The sequence below is a fragment of the Oryzias melastigma genome, linkage group LG20, assembly GCF_002922805.2.
Source record: "Oryzias melastigma strain HK-1 linkage group LG20, ASM292280v2, whole genome shotgun sequence".
NCBI lineage: Eukaryota > Metazoa > Chordata > Actinopteri > Beloniformes > Adrianichthyidae > Oryzias > Oryzias melastigma.
The window spans coordinates 3900275-3920060 of NC_050531.1; the positions used below are offsets into that span (position 1 = coordinate 3900275).

Consider the following 19786-nt stretch of genomic DNA (forward strand, 5'->3'; position numbering starts at 1 on the left):
CATTGATTGGCGCTCTCGCCACTCCCTTAAGACCCGCCCTCACAGGTTGTCCGGCTGCTACACACCCCTCACTCTCTCCTTCTTCCCCTGTCACCGTGGTTGCAGTTGTATGTAACAAACTCATTTAAAATAAATAACATAAATGGCGGCTTTGTGTTGGTTTTTTCTCCCTAGCAACCATATTAATTTTTGGTTGCCTAGGGGTGATGACAAGAATTGGAAATTTCTTTTCTTTGGTTTTTCTTATATCATATGTCATATTCTTTCGTTCAGCTTGAGCCAAGGATTCATGTATTACATTTTCACAATATTCTGGTGAAAAAAAATGCTTAAAACTCATTTTTATCACCAGACCTTAGACACAGCATGAGACTCCGCTGGTGTGTTTCACTGCTTTATTGTTTTAGCTTTATTGTTTTATCTGGTGTTTTTATGGAATTTAATTTATTGTTTTAACATTTTAACTTTATTTTTATTTTTGTTTGACTGAGGACATTTTAAGGCACCATATAAATCAATAAAACATCAACTTTAAAAAATGTGCAAGCTTGCCACATCATTAAAAAAAAATCCTTATTTCTACTTGAATTTTTTTCCCCCAAGTAGCTTTGCTCAAGGAATTAGGTGATTGATCAAAATCGCTAATTGGAGTTTTTAATTTGTTGGTCGGCTTAAATTAATTTTTTTTTTATAATTCAAGATGGCAGCTTTTAACCGAGGTCAAAGGTCAACAAAACTTTGGTTGTTGACTTGTGTGTGAAATTTTGTGAACAAAATTTTTTTCTTATTGTGCCAAAAATTTTAAATTTGCCAAATTTCTCACTTTGCCGCAAAGCAGGCACCAAGCCGTAGGTTCTGAGTCCATGCCATTATAATTTCAAAATTTTGTCTGAATATCCCTGATGCTACGTTCCCAACGGCCACATAAGGTCTATTCAAGAACAGGCTGTCCGCGGTTTAATGAACACACATCAAGCCGGTGCTATTCACACCGGACAAGCGCCAGACGAGCAAGGAGCAGTGGGGAGGTGATTCTTCTTCTTTTATTTTTTTATTGTTCACTAGCGCTTATCCACCACCTAAAATTGGTCAAGGCTCGAAACGTAAAGACAAAGAGGTGCAAATCTTGCTCCAAGGTTTGTGTTTTCACAGCCTTCAAAAGGCCGTCTTGGTGTCATATTAACCCGACCAGACAGAAACCGCAATTATTCATTTATCCTTCGCGATTGGGTTTACAACAGTTGGTACGTCCGTATTTTGTAGCGGACGCTACCCACTTGTACGAGTCCCTGGTTGAACTTCCAGCTGGTGATCAATGAACACTTGTTCTGGACGTAGAGCCAGCAACTGGACTTGTGTAGGGGCTTGCGATCACAAGAGTTCCGGATCTGGAATTCTGGTCTATGCGGGTTTGCATAGACTTTTCATTGAGAGTAGTTGCTTGAAACCAGTGTGTATACACCTTGACACATGTTTTGGTTTTCTTAGTGGATTCTAAAAAAAAAAAAAAAAAGATTTTGGCCCCATCTTTTTTTTGTCCCCTGCTGTGATGTCATCACTATTTGGGGGAGGTTTGTCCACTATGTCAAAAATGTATTATCACTGTGGATTAGGTAGATCCAAATTTGTATTTGATGGGGAGATTCTTTTCCTCAAAGGCATAGTAGGAAATTCGAATAAATCTGGTCCTTACGGTCCAGGACTGCTGCAGGAAAGTATAATATTTTTTGTCAAGTTTTATATATTATACATTTTTCTGTACCAAAACTTTTTTTTATCACCCTGCAATTAGGGACCATGTCACTTCTGACAGTGATAAAACTATTACATGCACTAACAGCCTTGTTCATAATCAGATCACATGTTGACATGCTGTGACATCAAACATCGCAAACGGCCCAGATTACACAGCTTTGTCTCTGGGATTATCGGTGCGTGTGACTGTTGAAATCACCAGTGGTGACATTGGGAAGGAAATCACTTGTTGTAACACAAAGCGGCTCCAGTGAAGCTGTCAACATGATGGTTTATAGGAGGCTGGCAGACCAACCCTGGAACATTAGCAAAACAATGAACTCAAAGTGAAATGACTTTGGCTTTGACTTTTCATTTCAATATTATGGTTTTATCCAAAAATAAAACCAAGAAATATTACACAAATACATATTCTTTTTTTCACAATGAACCAAAAAGAGCCCCTTAAGAACTTATTGTGTAACAAGGTGATTATAAGACCTTTATCAATTCATCCACCGATAAGAACACGCTTTGTAATGATCTTTAGAAAAAAAAAATGCAGAGTCAGGGTTGACCCAGATTTCTCTCAAGGATGAGACTCCTCTGGAATGGCGTCTGAGGTTTGGCTCTCCCAAGGTTTTTGATACGTTTAGTTGTATCTGACTCCTGATTCCTCTTGTCTCTTGGTCCTTGACTGAAAGGCAGATTAGACTGGTTTGGTTCTGAGCCGTGGAGGCTGATTCTTTCTTCTTGTTCTCAGAAAAAAGTCATAGTCACTTACCAATTTCTGCAAGTTGTTCCTCTTTAAAAGATGAGAGATCTAATGTTCACAATACAGAGACACTTCAAGAATGGGAAGTTATGTGGTCAGATGAGACCCAATGAAAGTCTTTGGTATAAACGCCACTCACCGTGTTTGGAGAAGGAAGAATGATGAGAACACCATGACTACTGTGACGCACGGGAGGTGCTGCTTTTCTGTACAGGTGACAGGACAACTGTACCATATGAAGGAAAGGATATGTGTATAGAAAGATGTCCTCTTCTAAGATTAAACATGACTGGATCTTCTAGCACAGGGGTGGGCAAACTTTTCCACTTGTGGGCCACAAAGACTTTTAAAATTCGACAGAAGGGTCGGACCATGTATTTATATATATATATACTGTATATATATATATATATATATATATATATCATACATATTTATACATATATGTATGTATGGTATATATATATATATATGTATGTATTGATCATAGATATAAGATCCATAAAGTTTCATTCATTCTTAATCCTTTTATCAAAATAAAAACACTGTTTATGAAATAAAAAATAACCAAATATCTCTCTTTAATCTTCACAGAAATAAGTCAGGAAAAAAGTAAAACTAAGAAATTTCTAAAATGTAATCAACAGCCTGTCCGCTCCTGTCCCTTGTTATGAGAGGATACCTTTCCCTTTATCTCGTTTCTCCTCCTCTTCTTTTTTAATTTTCTATTTTTTTTTTAAACTGGGTACCAGATTACCCTTCTTTTGTCAATCTTTCTGGCGTTTTGACAAACTTCCCCGCCAAAGACGTCGATTAGACCAGTTCTCACCTCAACACGTTTTGTGTTCACCATTTTTATTTGGCCATTTCGCACAAATATTAATTTAAAAAAATATATTTTTATATATCTGTACTAAAATGTGTGTTACATAATGTCACGGTATGACTGACTTCTAAAATAATTTATATAGTAGATTTCACCTCCTCCCCCATCCGTCCACTTCATTTGGGACAGACAGCAGCGCGTGCAGCTGCAGGAAGCGCCAATTCGCTGGTGCCATACCAGTCAAACCAGTGTCCAAACAGCCCAGTTTTTTTTTTTAAGTGTGATGACTTGCAGACCACTTTTTTGCCCCGGTGTACATAAAATAGGCATATCCTTGTTTCTTTATGACAGATGGATGTATTCAGATTCAGACCATAGACAGTACATAGAGAGAACTGGACAGATCATTCCCTCCCCCCTTGTGTTTCAAATAGGAAGTATCCGCTGGTCCCAGAAAGAAAAAAATCACATAGACTTCTATTGAAAAACAAACAGCTATTACTCAGTCCTTCTGTTTGTCAGAAGAACCGTTCTCGCTCTGGTGCCTCTTTTTTACATGTTCTCGCTAAACCCAATTTTTTTTCATGATTATATTTTCTTTATCGCAAGTTATTCAAGATGTAAACTGGCCAATCAGATGCCTCAATAAGAGCATGAGGGGGCTGCTAGCCCCGCTTCAAGGGTTTGAAGTCTGTGACAGATTCTCTGACCAATCTCTGCTTACTAACAAAGTCTGGTCTTAAAATTTCAAAATTGGGCAATATCCGTTCCGCGGAAAAATGGCGACTGAATTGATATAATTTCGTTGGAACCTGAGGTAAGGCATTTTCTATTGGTGACGTCACAGCCTTGTTTATATATATATATATTTACTGTATATGTCTGTGTGTGAGATATATATATATATATATATATGTATATATGTGTGTATATATCTACAGAAATATACATATATATATATATATATATATATGTATATATATATTTATGTGTGTGTATATATATAATCATTATTTATTTACCTTTTTTTAACCAGGGAAGTCCTGTTGAGATTAAGAATCTCATTTTCAAAGGAGCCCTGGGGGTCAAATACACATAAACACCAAATTACAATCAGCAATAATATTCATAAAACTATTTAAAACATTAACATTCTTACTTCTTATATATATATATATATATATATATAGGTATGCATATAGGTAAATATCTGTTTGTATTTTTTTATTTCATTATTTTTTATGACTTATTCTGTTACCACTTTATGAAAAGTGCTTTATAAATACATTTTTGTGTAAAATCAACGACTATTTTACCTAAATATGTCATTAACTCAAAGCACGTTTACACACTAAACAGCTTGTATATTTTGTGAGAACCATAAACCGCCGTACCTGATGGGCTCGTTGCTTGAGTTTCATCCCTTCATCAATCACTTTCCCCTGAATTTGTTTGCGTCCAACTCCACTTTGCAGAGTCCTATAGGAGTAATAGCAGGTTGTTAACAGATGCCCTGCGGCTTTTCCATCAGGAGAAAATATCCACCAGTTTTCTGGCCCTGAAGCTTCCCTTAGCTCTGCGGCGTTGAGGGCGGGCTCCCCGCTGACCAGCACGCTCTAATCCAGTCGTTTTGAACTGTCTAGATGTCGCCTTCTGAGGCTGTGCGTTTCAAAGAATTTAATTACAAGTTTCTTGTATTTCAATACAAGATGTCATTAACATTTAAAAGAAATGGTCAAGGTCTGAGCTGAAAATACACCTTCAAGTTTCTCTCATCAAAGAGCTAATGAGCAGCATAATGACATAATAGTTGTGCAGGCAGTGGTGCTCCTGTTAGCAAATGAATAAATGAAAGTCCTTTTTCCTTGAAATATATCACAAATCAATCAGTGTGTGGTCTATAATCAAAAATATGTGCAATTATTCACATCTAGCAATTTAGCACCAATAATTTGCCTAAAATAGGATCTGAAGCGGAATGGTGAGTGGTGTTCATTATAGATGGTGGGAACAATCCTGTGCTGCGGAACAATAAAACTAATGTTTAAATTAATGAAATGATTTGATACAGTAATGACCTAAATAAAATTGTCAGTATATATATATGTGTATGTGTGTGTGTATGGACACAAATGTATATTAAGAGTGTAAAATTGTCAAATTATGGCATTAATCATGATTAAATAATTACAAATTATCACATTTTTTTATCGCGTTACTCTAACTTTTAAACTGTAACTATTGTTGTCACAAATGGGCGTCTGGTTCCACAGACAGGTTGACAGAATTCAATAAATCAGGATCAGACGGTCAAACATGAAAGAAAGCATCAGAGCTCAGACGTCGGGTATAACAAAGCAGGCTTAGATCGAGGCAAACTGGTGATGTCATCAAAGTGCGACTTTGTGGTTCTTTACAGAAACAACGCAAACAAGCATGGAACGTACCTATGACATAAATAATAAACTAATGGGGTACGAGGAGGGCTGATCACATGGACGGTGAACTGTAGAATGAGGTGTTTCAACATTTAATATAGAATTAATAAGAAGTTTATGGTCAAACTTTTTGGTTTAGTTAAGTAAACGCACTCTAATTGATGTTTTGTTCTTGTGTTGGTTTAAACGTAAAGGTTGAGAGTCTATTAGGAAACTTCATAAAGCCAGTTTTATGGTTTAAAGTTGTACTGTACCATGAATTTAAATAAAAACATCTAAAAATGAAGATTTTTAAAGCAATTATTAGGTTAAAAACAACTGTGACAAAAAATGTATTAGTTAAATTAACTAGTTACAGGTCACAATTTATTATACTCAAAAATAATAATAATAAGAATTGAAAAAGGAAGTTTTTTTTAATTATTATGGGAAGGCCACATGACTTATATGGCTTAGCGGCTATTTAGCGGTTGTGCAAAATTCTCTAATTTTCCCAAAATATGGATGAATAAAACTTTAGTTTGATTGATCTTCACAATTATTTCCTTCATAGGTCGTCAGGTTCAGTCTACAACCACAACCAAAGTTTTGTTGACATTTGATCTGATTTGATCTCAAAAATGTCTTGAGTGTACAAAAAAAAAAAAAAAAAAAATCACCTACAGCTCCAGCTAGTTAACTCTTAGGGATTTTAAACAGCCTTATTATGGCAAGCGTTTCCCTGTTAATCGCATAGTTTTTATCGAATTATTGTGAAATTTTAAATCTGAGCAAAAATATATGACATACAATAGCAACACATTAGGAATGTGGGCGTGGTTAACAAAAATGTTCTGAAACCAAGGAAATCCTAAATGTATTCTTTGGTGATTCTTCTAAAAATGATATAGACATGCTTGTTTCCCCCAATTGACAAAAAATTAAATGGTTGCTATGGAGATAAAAACAAGGAAAAAGATTTAAGTTAGCTTCTTCCCTTTCACGCAATTATTCAACTTTGACAGTTGTTATATTTAATAGATTCAATGGGTTGTGTGCGTACTCAATTGTTAAATTGCAAATATGTCTTTTTATGATTAGGAAAATGTCAAGAAGATTTTCTTTTATTTATATTAAAATCAATGTTTTTTTTTTTTGCCTTTTTTATTTTTGTTGCTGAAATTGCTTGAAATAAACCAAATAAATGAATCGATCAATGTGCAGGGAGGATGTTTTACCACAAACTGCAGCTATTAACTGCAAATGGAGACTACAAACTCTATTATTGCCTGAAAAGTTTACAATCAACGTTTAGAGTCACATTTATATGAAAGCAGTTTAGGTTTCCAGAAACTAAATCCTCTGTGCTGCTGCTGGGTTTTGTTGATTGTGAGCCGTCAGACAGTCAAGACTGAAAGTCCAGCAAATTAACATTTTCTGCTCACAAAGTTCTCTTGTTTGTGTGTCCAGAATGTTCCATCCAGTCATTTTTTAACTTGCTATAAACCAGAGTTAATCATCTTTTGATCAATTTTAACGTGTTTCCAGTGGTCTTTTAATTCTGAATTTTCCCCTCAAAATCTTAGTTTCTGCAGAGTGAGAGGAGTTCATTACAACAAATTCACTTTTGAGTTGCCAACCCCGCCCCCCTTCCCCTTCTTTTTGCTGAGAGCTCTTCTGCTAGCTTCCAGCCGTTCACACCTCCAAAGTAACATAACCGGTTCAACAAAAATGTTGAGTTTTGATCCAGATTCCAACTCAGATGAAGAAAACAAAGACGTTCATGAATCTATTTGTCTGCAAATTGTGGCCCCACCCACTAAATTTTCTATTTCACACATTATTTTTTTGTGATTAATTAATAATAATCTAATTAATACATTTTTAATCAACAGTAATCTATTTTAATATTTTAATCAATAATCTATTTTAATTAATCAACAATTAATAACCTCGTTTTGACGTATTTTCATTTAAATTTGTGACATTGTGGTGCAGTAAAATATCAAAATATAACAAAAAAAAAGTGGATTTATGAAGTTAATTATTATACTTCCAAACTTTACTTTTACACCACCAGAATTTCAATCTTAAACATTTAAGAAAAACAAATAAACAGAAAACCCATTAGGTCAAGAATGCTCAATTTACTAATATTTACCTCGAACGTGGAAATTATAAAATCACGCAGAAATGAGAAAATTACAAGGAAACGGGAAGATTACGTGGAAATGAGATTAATGTGATAAAAGAAAAATGATGTGCTTAACGCAAAAATTTAACACTTCTTTTTTTTCAAACTGCGTTTTTTCATCTGCTCCTGATTCCCATTGAAGTAAACAAAAAAACTCATAAATGCTCATTTAAGCTTGTTTTTCTTTTTATATGTCCTCCATCATGAAAAAAACAACAAATACACTGAAAAGTTGTCTTGTGATTTTTTGAGTGTCCCCAACTCGTTTTTTTGGCATCCAATTAAGTTAAAGTTTCTGAACCTCCGGTACTGGGACGTGGACCGCTCTGGTATCCTAACCTTAACCATAACCTGGTACCAGATGCGGATCAGTACTGATTCTGGACGCGATACCAGACACAGACCAGGCTAGAAGGGTTGAGGAGCTTTGATTTAATTGGAAGTCAGAAAATGATCAGTTGGGGATTCCCAAAACTTAAATTCTTGAACCATCTTTAACCATGCATCAATATGTGATGTGGGAATAAGAATGTGTCGCAATATGTTACCAGTGCAAGATAACATCATAATAAAAATCTAAAATGGTCTGGCGGGCCGGATCCGACTTTTTTAGACCATATAATAATAACAACTGTTAATTCTTCCATTCATTTATTACTAAACTGTTAAAAATGTAGTGTTCACTTAACGTTTATCCTGTGCGATTGAGTTTGACACCCCTGTGATAAAACATACGTGGTCTAGATTCAAGAACCATAATCTGACTATGATTTAGAGGAATTTTCCAGCAGTATGAGAGTAAAGAAAGCTTTGTTACTCAAAAAAAGGAAACGTTTGAGACATTTAGAAAGCACTTTATGCAATATCTTACCAACCGCCACGTCCGACGTCCGGCCCCTTTAAGGCTTTAATGAAATGATGCCATAGAGCCGTTATGTAACAATAATTATGACACATTTTGCTAAGACTTTGTCCAGTCTTCTTGCAATACAAAACTAATTCTTGTTTTCATTGCATATTCTTAGTATCTCATGAATCCTATTTGTCTGTTAGTAAAATATTTATTTTAAGGCTAGCTAACGACACTGATATGAAGCGTGTAACTGGTGGATATCAGTAGATTTCCCTTTTTGTTTGTGTAAATGCCAACGTCATGGTAGATATGAGGAATCACACACCAGTATCACCACACACTCTTATCAGAGTTCTTTAACCCAAATTTAAGGCTCTTTTTGTCCTCTTCTTTTCTACAGTTTGATCATTTTACACATTTAAAGAATCCGATAACTTGATGACGACGAGAAAAAGCCTTTGACCTTCAGCATACTCAATTACAGTTGTGATGGCGGGGAACCGAACCTCCCAAACATCCGTCATCCCGGATAAATTATTCATAATGGAGCTGCGAGGAAGACAGCAGGACGGATGCATTTGTTTTGCCCGTCCCATCACTTCCCTCCACATGTCTCCCAACCTCTCTGTGCGCTTCATATTTGGCGCACAACAGAGACAACAGAAAGATAAATGCTCTCCCGCTGCTCCCAGACAAACACGACTTCCAACATTATAACCCACGCTGATCCTCTGAATTCAACACAAGTTTTTATTTGTTTCAGCAGCAGCTTGTGGAGCGGGAGTTCTCCTGGTGGTGCTTTCCACCAGATTTGCCGTTGTTTGGAAAATCTGTTGCAGAAACAAAAGAGATATCAAATTACCAAAGCGTCTCTCTGGTTTCTACACGAATTCTTTCCGACTTCTTCAGCGGAAACAGGTTTAACACATTGCAACACGCATGAAGCGGAGTTGTGCAAGGCGTGCTCATGGCGAACATCATGTCTGAACGAGTCATGGGCTGTGGGAGCGTTTTTTTTTTTTATGCAATATCCATGCCAGACAGAACAGACTCGCATGTCAGCGCGCACCCATGTCTGAGGTCACACCGGAGAAAGACGGGAAACATCATTTTCTGCAGACGTGCAGCACTCGCCTGGTAATTGGAAATGTCTTGGAGCACAGTACGACTTCCTGCAAGTGTCAGATTTTCATCAGAAGATGTTCCATGATTCAGAAAATAGTATTTTTTTTCCCCCCGAGGACTTAAAGCTGCATGTATTTCAATAAAAGAAGAACACTTTTACTGCTCCTCAGGCTCCATATAACATGGGATTAAAGCTATTTAAATAAAAACTATAATATGAGTGGATCTATGACTAATATGGGATTTAAAGTCTCCACTCCTTCACAAACTGTTTCGGTTTATGGAAACCTGGCAGAAACTTTCCATGTTCAGGAGCCGGATTTGACCTTTTTCCTTTATCACAAAATAGTTTTTTTTATTTCTTAACATCCTGAATGTGCTGCGACGTCACCAGTCATATGTGTTCATCTCTGACATGTTCACCAGCTGTTGCAGAGCAGGGCAGGGCGTGCCCCCCCCTGCGACACCTCTGCAAGAATTAGACTCAAATTTTTCCACTCGCCTAATCACATGTATGCTTACTATAGACAAAATATCTTGTTTTTTTCCCCGCTGATTGCTGAGAGGAGGCCTGTGGTGGGCGGTTCTAGTACTTTTCCCACCTTGTCAGGGGAGCTTCTTAAGGTGGCTCATCTCCCTGGTGGAGCAGTTTCAGGTTTAGCCCCTAAAGGAGAGGAGCTCTGGGATCTGCTGGCCACCTGACTCGGTGAGTTTCACTCTTCATCCACCCTTCTCTGTGTGAGCTCTCACACACTGATGCTGTTTTATTCTAAAATCTAACACTTTAGGTTTTAATAAGTTGCAAGTGAACTTTTTACACTGTAAAAAGTGAAACATTGGATCAATTAATAAAAGTTCTGTAATTTTTATTTAAAATGATTAGTTTTCATCAAATTACATTTTTTTAATTGATACCTTACTAATCTTAAAAATTTAATTTAATAAAAACTAATATTTTTTAAATGTCATTGTCAATCTTTCAATTTTTTTCAGTGCACTGTAAAAAAATTAGTCTAAATATACAAAAATCACAGCAAAAGTAGTATCTGTCCATGTTGCAATTAATTTTAACTAAGAAATCTTTTTAAAATCTAGAAAAAAGGAGATTCACACAAAATTTCAAAACAATGTGCTAGATACACTGTAAAAAGTAAAAAATGTGATTAATTCTGTAATTTGTGACATTTAAAAATACTAGTTTCATCAAATTAAAAATTTGATTTGACTAAAACATCAACTTAGAAATTTTAATTTGATGAAAACTGAAAATATTAAATGAAGTAAATTACATGAAATTCTGTTAATTGATCCAATGTTTCATTTTTTACAGTGTAAAATTCCTTCACATTGAATGTTTAAGTATTTTTTGCTACTTCTAAGCAAATAAATTGTATATTTTCTAAACAAAGTGAGAATTCACTGGAAAAAGTTAAACATTGAATCAATTAACAAAAGTTCTTTAATTTGTTACATTTAAAATTTTAATTTTATCAAATTAAAAGTCTAAGTTTAGTAAGCCATCAGCTCAAAATTTTAATTTGGTAAAAACTAAAAATTTGAAATGTAACATATTACAGAACTTTTGTTACCTGATCCAACGTTTCATTTTTTACAGTGTAGAATTACTTCACATGAACTGTTTAAGATTTTTTGCTACTTCTAAGCAAATAGTTTGTATTTTTTGTGAACAAAATGAGAATTCACTGTTAAAAGTGAAACATTGAATCGACTGAATGAATTTCCTTTTATTTATTTAAAATTATACGTTTTTATCAAATCAAAGTTTAAGTTTCGAAAGCCTCTTTTCATTCTTGAATTAATTTTTTTGATTGTCAAGATTGATTTTATTTATATTTAGTTTTTAGCTCCCAATGAGACAAACTTTTTTTGACTGGGATGATTTCAAGAAAAACTTGGAAAGGTGTGCACTGCAAAAAGTGAAACCTTGGGTACATTAGTAAAAATTATTTAATTTTTTACATAATTTTTTTTAAATCGGCTTAAAATTTTAACTTGATATAAACTAAAAATTTTAAATTTTAAAAATGACAGAATTTTTGTTAACTGATCCAATCTTTCACTTTTTACAGTGTAGAGGTAGTGTAAACAAAACAGCTTCAAACCTGGCCAAAAATCTTTGAAATCTCTGCAAGGATTTAATAGTTGCCAAAACTAATAAACAAAAACTATGAGGATAATAATAAAATTTTTTTGTAATTGTATTTGCAGCTAGCGTCGCCTAAACTTTAGTTTTCCCTTTAGTTCACGCGTTCATCCTTCACAGTGTCTGAGAAAATGCTGCTGCCTTTAACGCAGAAGCAATGACACACTTCAGCATTTCAGAGGTGAACTCCAGAGGAAGCTTTTCCTGCAGTAGAAGTGTCCTAACCATGCGGGTTTGAAGTAATGATGCTGTAATGTTTTGCTGGCCTAATAAACCGTTTGTCACTGCTACACACCGATCGCAGGCGTGTTTATTCTCCATACATCAACAATATGTACAGTGTATTGCATGTCCTGCTAAGGGCCTATGAATCATTCATTGTTATAATTTTACAGGTTTGATTTATTGCCCGCACACTCCTGAACAAGCGCCTTGCAGAGACAGAATGGAGGACCCGTGGCAGAGGGCATACGACTTCGCTGTGGAGGTGGCAAGAAAAGCCGGAGCGGTATTTACTCCTTTATCTTTTTCTGCAATAAAGTAAAAAGATGTACAGCAGGGGTGTCAAACTCAGTCACTTAGGGGGCCGAAATCCAAAACACACCTTAGGTCAGGATAAATAGGATAAACATTTACTGAGCACTCTAAAAGTCTTTAAAACCATAAGTTTTGAACATAATTATTAACTAGAAATATGGTATGTGTGAATGCTGTAAGCTGAATTTTTTGCCGCTGAAGATGCTAGTGCTGATGGCTGAAGATGCTGAAATTGCTGAAGCTGATAACCAGCTAAAATATTAGCTAAATGGCAGATTAGCCTAAAATACAAATACAAAAATCCTAGGTATTCAAAGCTAGCATGAAGCTAAATAAACAGCTAAACTTCAAAACTGCCTAAAAAAAATGAAAAAAAGCCTAAATTAGCCTAAACAGCTAGCATGAAGTTGAAATATTAGCTCACTCCAAAACATCCTAAAAAACAGAAAAAACTAAATTAGCCAAACAGCTAAGATTTAGCTGAATTATTAGCTAAACTCCAAAAAGGACAAAAAAAACCCTTAAAAATATAGCCTATATTAGCCAAAACCGCTGAAGTAGTAGCTAGATTGCAAAACAGCCTGAAAATGAAAAAAGAAAAACTTAAATTAGCCAAAACAGCTAGCATTTAGCTGAAATATTAGCTAAACTCCAAGGTGGACAAAAAAGTCTAAATAAGTCAAAAATCTAGCATTTAACTGAAATATTAGCTAATGTCCAAAATGGACAAAAGTAAAATAAAATAAAAAAATGCCTAAATTAGCCCAAAAAGCTAGCATGTAGCTGAAATATTAGCTTACTCCAAAACATCCTAAAAAACAGAAAAAAACCCAAATTAACCAAACAGCTAACATTTAGCTGAAATATTAGCTAAACTCCAAAATGGACAAAAAAACCCTTAAAAATATATCCTAAATTAGCCAAAACAGCTAGCATTTACCTTAAATATTAGCTAAAGTCCAAAACAGCCTAAAAAGAGAAAAAAAACCTAAATTAACCTAAACAGCTAGCAATTAGCTGAAATATTAGCTAAACTCCAAGGTCGACAAAAAAAATCCAAATAAGCCAAAAATCTAGCATTTAACTGAAATATTGGCTAATGTCCAAAATGGACAAAAATAAAATAAAATAAAAAAGTCTAATTTAGCCAAAACAGCTAGCATGTAGCTGCAATATTAGCTAAACTCCAAATAACCTAAAATAAATCTTAATAAATGCCAAAACAGTCCAAAAAGCTAGCAGCATGACAATTTCTAAAACTTTAAAATTTTTTAACATAATTATGAATAATAAAAAGGCAGGAATATTATTCCAGAATAAATCAACTTAATTTAAACGTTAAAGAACTTTCAATATTTTACTCTCCATAAAAATATATTTTGTCAAAATTATACAAGTTAGAAATGAGCTCAAGATAACATCAAACCATTAATAACAACAGAATGAAATGATCTTGACTGACACATGTGATGTACACAACAATGAGTGAAAAGGAATAACAATTCTACCACCTTATTGGATTTGATCAGGAAATCCGTAACGCTGGCGACAGTGAGATCCGAGTCATGACCAAAAGCTCCACCGTGGATCTTGTCACCAAGACGGATGAGAGGGTGGAGAAGATCATCATCGGGTCTCTCATAGAGGAGTTTGGAGAAGGCACACACTGGTGAGCGTGCACAATATCACACACGTGTGTCTGTGTGTCACAAACATGCTAACACGATTCGTTTGATATGCAGTTTCATCGGCGAGGAATCCGTCGCCAAGGGGGAGCCGTGCATCCTGACTGACAAACCCACGTGGATCATCGACCCGGTGGACGGCACCACCAACTTTGTACACGGGTAAACTGATTTTTGAGAAAGTTATGATGTTTGACGAGAAAAATAATTTTATCCTAGTTTAAGAAAACATGTCTTATAGACCAGAGTTTACGAATTTTCCAAATATGGGCCAAATTATGACTTATTTCTAAAATAATTATCAGTCATGTCCCCAAATATTTACTGGAATTAAAACATAAAATCTTTAAAATTTTACTTTTTTAGTTCCAGTTTCAGTTCTAATTTTTTTTATAATCACTTTTTCCCAAACAAAAATGCAAATCCAAGATAAACTTTAGCCTAAATAGTTTGTGGAGCTTTTCCAAAATGCAATTTTACTCTAAAAAAACCTGCAAAATTCTGTTGTGTAGTTTGTTAAACCATCCTTTTTCTGACATGTGGAAGCCAACACCGGAACCCGTTTTGACTTCTTCTCTCACTGGAAAAACTGAATCTTAAGAAAGTCAAAAGACCTTTGTTTCAAGAAAAAATGTTTCCGTTTATAAAGAAAAATTGTCTCATCAACAGTTTTTTAATTGCAAACAACCAGTAATCTCAGTTTATGAAAATATATCTTTGTGAGAAGAATTGTTTTCTTAAAATAAGAATTATTGGTATTTTTCTATTTTTTTCTTGCCGCATTGGCAGATTTTTTTTCTGCTTATTTAAAGAAAATCTTGGTTATGAATTTGTGACTTATTTATAAAATAAATGATAACTATGTCCCAAATATTTCCTAGAATTATCTCTTAAAAACCTTAAAATTTTTTCACTTTTTTAAAGTTGTTGAAGATTTACTAGATTTAAGGGAAAAGTAAAAAAATGTATTGATCAACTATTGATCAATGTATTGATTTTTATTTTGAAGTGAGAATATTTTTTTTCCCCAAAGAGAAAACTTTATGAAAAATGGAAAGCTCATTTGTGTAAGTTTCTAAACTTTCCCTTTTTTGGAGCATTTTACAATTTTTCTCAAATCTGATTAAATTTAATCAAAGAAAATAAATGTTTTTTTTAATAACCATCTTTTTTCTAAATCAGCCTGTTGGTTAACTTTGTAATATTATGAGAATTAATTTAAAAATAATATATAAAAAAAAGGATTTTTAAAAAATGTTGTCAGATTATCTAACAAGTATTTATTTCTCCAGGTTTCCGTTTGTGGCCGTGTCCATCGCCTTTGCCGTGAATAAACAGGTACATAACAGAAAAAAAAATACAATTTTATTAGAGCTGCAGAGCTTCATGTAACCTCTCCATTGACTGTGTGCAGCTGGAGTTCGGGGTGGTCTACAGCTGCTTGGAGGACAAGATGTATAAAGCGAGGAAGGGCAAAGGAGCTTTCTGCAACGACGAACAGATCCAGGTGTCAGATGTGAAAGGTACAAACGTTTGTGCAGCATAAATATGTTGAAAAACGATTTATTCTGCAGCTTAAATAACACAACTCTACGATTTCTTTGTAGATATCCACAAATCTATTATTATTTCTGAGCATGGTACGGACAGAAGCCCTGAAAAAGTCACCAAGATCTTCTCCACCATGCAGAAGATCCTCTGTATCCCAGTTCACGGGTAAGTTGGAGTGAACTCGTTAGCCTCGTCACATAAATCAACTCGTTAACAGGGGAAAAAGGGCGGAGCTCTTTTTAAGCAAACAGGTCCAGACATGAATGTCATTGTTGTGAAGCCACAAGCATGCAAGTGTTTTAGACACCTTCCAAGTATGGATAAAAAAAGACTGTTGGATTGTGTCTGTGAAGTTTCTCAGTCATCCGGGTCGTGTTGGGACAGGATTCTGCTGGACTTTAAAGGATCTTCTAAAAAAAGACGTTTGGTTGCTCATTCGAGGATGGAAAATTTAGGTTTTGTTTGTCAGAGGTGTGGCTACAAGGGTAAATAAAGGAGGGAAAACATCAACAGTGGTGATCACACAGACTTCACCAGCAAGTTAAAAAGCAGGTGAAGAACATTGTTGGTAATTGATTTTATGGCCAAAAAAACTTAAAGTCCTCTGATTTTATCTAAGCAAATGCAACACATCAAGATCTCATTTGATGGATCTTTTTTGATCTACTTTCCTTGGATAAATGGAACCAACGCTCCCTGAGAAAACCAACCTGACACCAGAACACATTTGTAGTCTGCCTGAACACTATTCACAGTTTCAACTGAAACTTTACAATCCTGTGCCTTGGGACCACCGCGGACCCCCAAAGGAGCTGATCTGTCAATGGAAGGAGTAGAAAGCTGAGCGTCGGCATCCTTCGCTGGTTCAAACACATGCCTGACACACGGGTTCAATTCAACATTCAAATCCAGGCAGTAAACAGATCCACCGCTCTGGAAAATACCATTGTCTACCTTCACACACTGACCAGACCTCATGTTTGACTCCTCCCACCCACTAGTCAATCAGAAACCAGACAGAGAACTCAGAAAAAAACAGCAACATGCCGGTACATAGACGTCCATTGACCTTAGACGACCATAGACCATAGATGACCATAGTCCATAGATGACCATAGAACATAGACGACCATAGACCATAGACGACCATAGACCATAGATGACCATAGACCATAGATGACCATAGCCCAAAGATGACCATAGAACATAGACGACCATAGACCATAGACGACCATAGACCATAGATGACCATAGACCATAGATGACCATAGGACATAGATGACCATAGAACATAGATGACCATAGACCATAGACGACCATAATCTATAGATGACCATAGACCATAGACGACCATAGACCATAGACGACCATAGACCATAGATGACCATAGAACATAGACGACCATAGACCATAGACGACCATAGGACATAGATGACCATAGAACATAGATGAACATAGACCATAGACGACCATAATCTATAGATGACCATAGACCATAGACGACCATAGACCATAGATGACCATAGAACATAGATGACCATAGATCATAGACGACCATAATCTATAGATGACCATGGACCATAGACGACCATAGACCATAGACGACCATAGACCATAGATGACCATAGAACATAGATGACCATAGACCATAGAACATAGATGACCATAGACCATAGACTACCAGTCTATAGATGACCATAGACCACAGACGACCATAAACCATAGATGACCATAGTCCATAGATGACCATAGTCCATAGATGACCATAGACCATAGAACATAGATGACCATAGACCATAGACAACCATAGATCCATAGACGACCATAGACCATAGATGACCATAGACCATAGACGACCATAGTCCATAGGTACCATAGTTCATAGATGTCCATAGACAACGTCCTGAGCTGAGGTCATCTGTCAAAACAGCAAAATCTTCTCTCAAACAGAGATGAAGGACTGAGATGTTTCCCATCTTTTTTTGACAACTTTACCCAAGAGACTGGGTCTTCTCACAAGAGCTTCCACCTTTGAGCCACGCCAAGAAACCTCACATTAGCTGACCATTCTCATCTGGATCAGCTCACACGACTAGTTATTTAGCTTTCTGCCACACCTCTGAAACAGCCGCGAATAACCTGAATTCCTTTCACTAGTTTCAACTGAACAGGCTCCCCTTTCAACCTTTAAAATCCAGCTTTCCTGAAAATCAGATTCCTGGAATTCTATCTTCTGATGTCTTTAACCAGGTGAAACCCATTAAGATCAGGATCTCTGTTTCAAGAGATCAGTGTTACAGTAGTGAACAAATACAAAACAAACGATGACTTTGGGATATATATATATATATATATATATATATATAATTTAAAGTCTAGGTATAACAAAGTGACAGTGATTATACAAGGCAATGTATCTTGACAGTCTTTGGGATGTCCAAAAGTTATGAGCAGTATTACAAAAAATAGGGTACAGAATGTCACAGTGTAAATTTGAAACATGGGCAGTGAAGGATAGAGTTACTACAAAATTCAAGTCCCTGATTGGTCAAAGTTTAACTGGCTTAGCACTTGACAGACACACATTATGTACGTTTAGCCTGAAAACCGTCCTAAAGACTTGCATAGCAACACGTGAAGGCGAGAGTTTTGAACGAGGAATCCTGAAATGTGCATATATACGCGTTTCCATAGACTTCTTATCTGAAACAGTTGCTAGAGTGCATTTTTCCCAGCATTAAGGGACTCAACAGACGCACTTACAGGTTTCACCGAGCAAATGCTAGAGTAGAACCTAACATGCTACATTTTTTTGTTGTTAGTTGTGTTTTAGTCGTGTATAAATATTTAAAAAAAACCAAGAATAAGGCACCACTTAAGTTTCTGGTTCAGATTATACTCATAACTATTTGATTTTCTACATTCTGTAACTTGTTTCGTCTCATGAACTGCAGTTTTTCATTTATATTTTCTCATTTCTTCATTTTAATCCTCTCTCTCCCAACAGACTCCGAGGGTCAGGAACAGCGGCCACCAACATGTGTCTGGTGGCGACCGGCGCCGTGGAGGCCTTCTTTGAGATCGGCATCCACTGCTGGGACATTGCAGCCGGAGCAGTTATCGTCCAAGAAGCCGGAGGAATCCTTCTAGATGTTGACGGTGTGTATTTGTCGACGAGAAGCTTCACAAATTCAACAAAAATCCACTCAACGCAGATTTGTTTCCAATAAAACAGGAGGACCCTTCGACTTAATGTCCCGGCGGATGGTTTCGGCAAACAACGACACCATCGCTAAACGGATCATCAAGGAAATCGAAATCTTCCCCGTGGTGAGGGACGACGCTCCAGCAGAGACGCAATGAGAAGAAAAAGCAGTCCAGTGTGAATTTCAAAATGTACCGCAAAGTGATAGCAGTATTTTTTTAAACTAATATATGTTTTTCTTGAATAAAGTTACCGAGCTGCAATCAGCTCTCATTGTCTCGACCCGAACCCTGGCGCTCCTCCGGAGGCTCATTCTGTCCATTAATATCAGCTCACTTTGATTGCCTCTCTGAGATTTGTCTGTGAAACATTTTGATTGAAGAGCGAAACAGCTATAATTTAACACTTAACAATTTCCTGCAGAATTTCCCCCCTCTCTTCTGCATTTTGCCATCTGCTGTAACAATAAATGTGTTTTTCCAAACCCATATCTCGTTGTTGCCCCAGTTTAACCCCACCATCAAAACAGAACCACCTGCCCCGCCTGAAACCAGAGTTTTGTTTTCCTGTCAGTAAATTATTTCTCCTTTAGAAGTCCAGAAATCCCAAATTTCAGATGGATGTCAGGAAACTAATTCACCACTAGAGGTCAATAATGCCCCAGAAATTCAACGGTTGGGAGACTTAACAGCTGGAAAGATCCTCATTTTTCCCTCATTT

General features: G+C 36.0%; 1 protein-coding gene and 1 long non-coding RNA gene across 2 annotated transcripts; one reads left to right on the forward strand and one right to left on the reverse strand.

Moving 5' to 3' along the window:
• Nucleotides 1-1035: 1035 nt before the first annotated feature.
• LOC118600237 lies at nt 1036-4955 on the reverse strand. Its single transcript, XR_004949850.1, has 5 exons — nt 4730-4955; nt 4358-4413; nt 2649-2735; nt 2519-2557; nt 1036-2431 (listed from the first exon to the last, which is right to left on the reverse strand). It is a non-coding gene; the product is annotated as an uncharacterized LOC118600237 (long non-coding RNA).
• A 4231-nt stretch (nt 4956-9186) lies between these two features.
• On the forward strand, nt 9187-19554 carry LOC112151250 (inositol monophosphatase 1). The gene is made up of 9 exons (XM_024280049.2): nt 9187-10630; nt 12484-12596; nt 14155-14294; nt 14368-14472; nt 15603-15648; nt 15725-15833; nt 15918-16026; nt 18869-19020; nt 19097-19554. The coding sequence occupies exons 2-9, from the start codon at nt 12534-12536 to the stop codon at nt 19222-19224; spliced, it is 852 nt and encodes a 283-aa protein (XP_024135817.1). The 5' UTR covers nt 9187-10630; nt 12484-12533; the 3' UTR covers nt 19225-19554.
• Nucleotides 19555-19786: the final 232 nt, after the last annotated feature.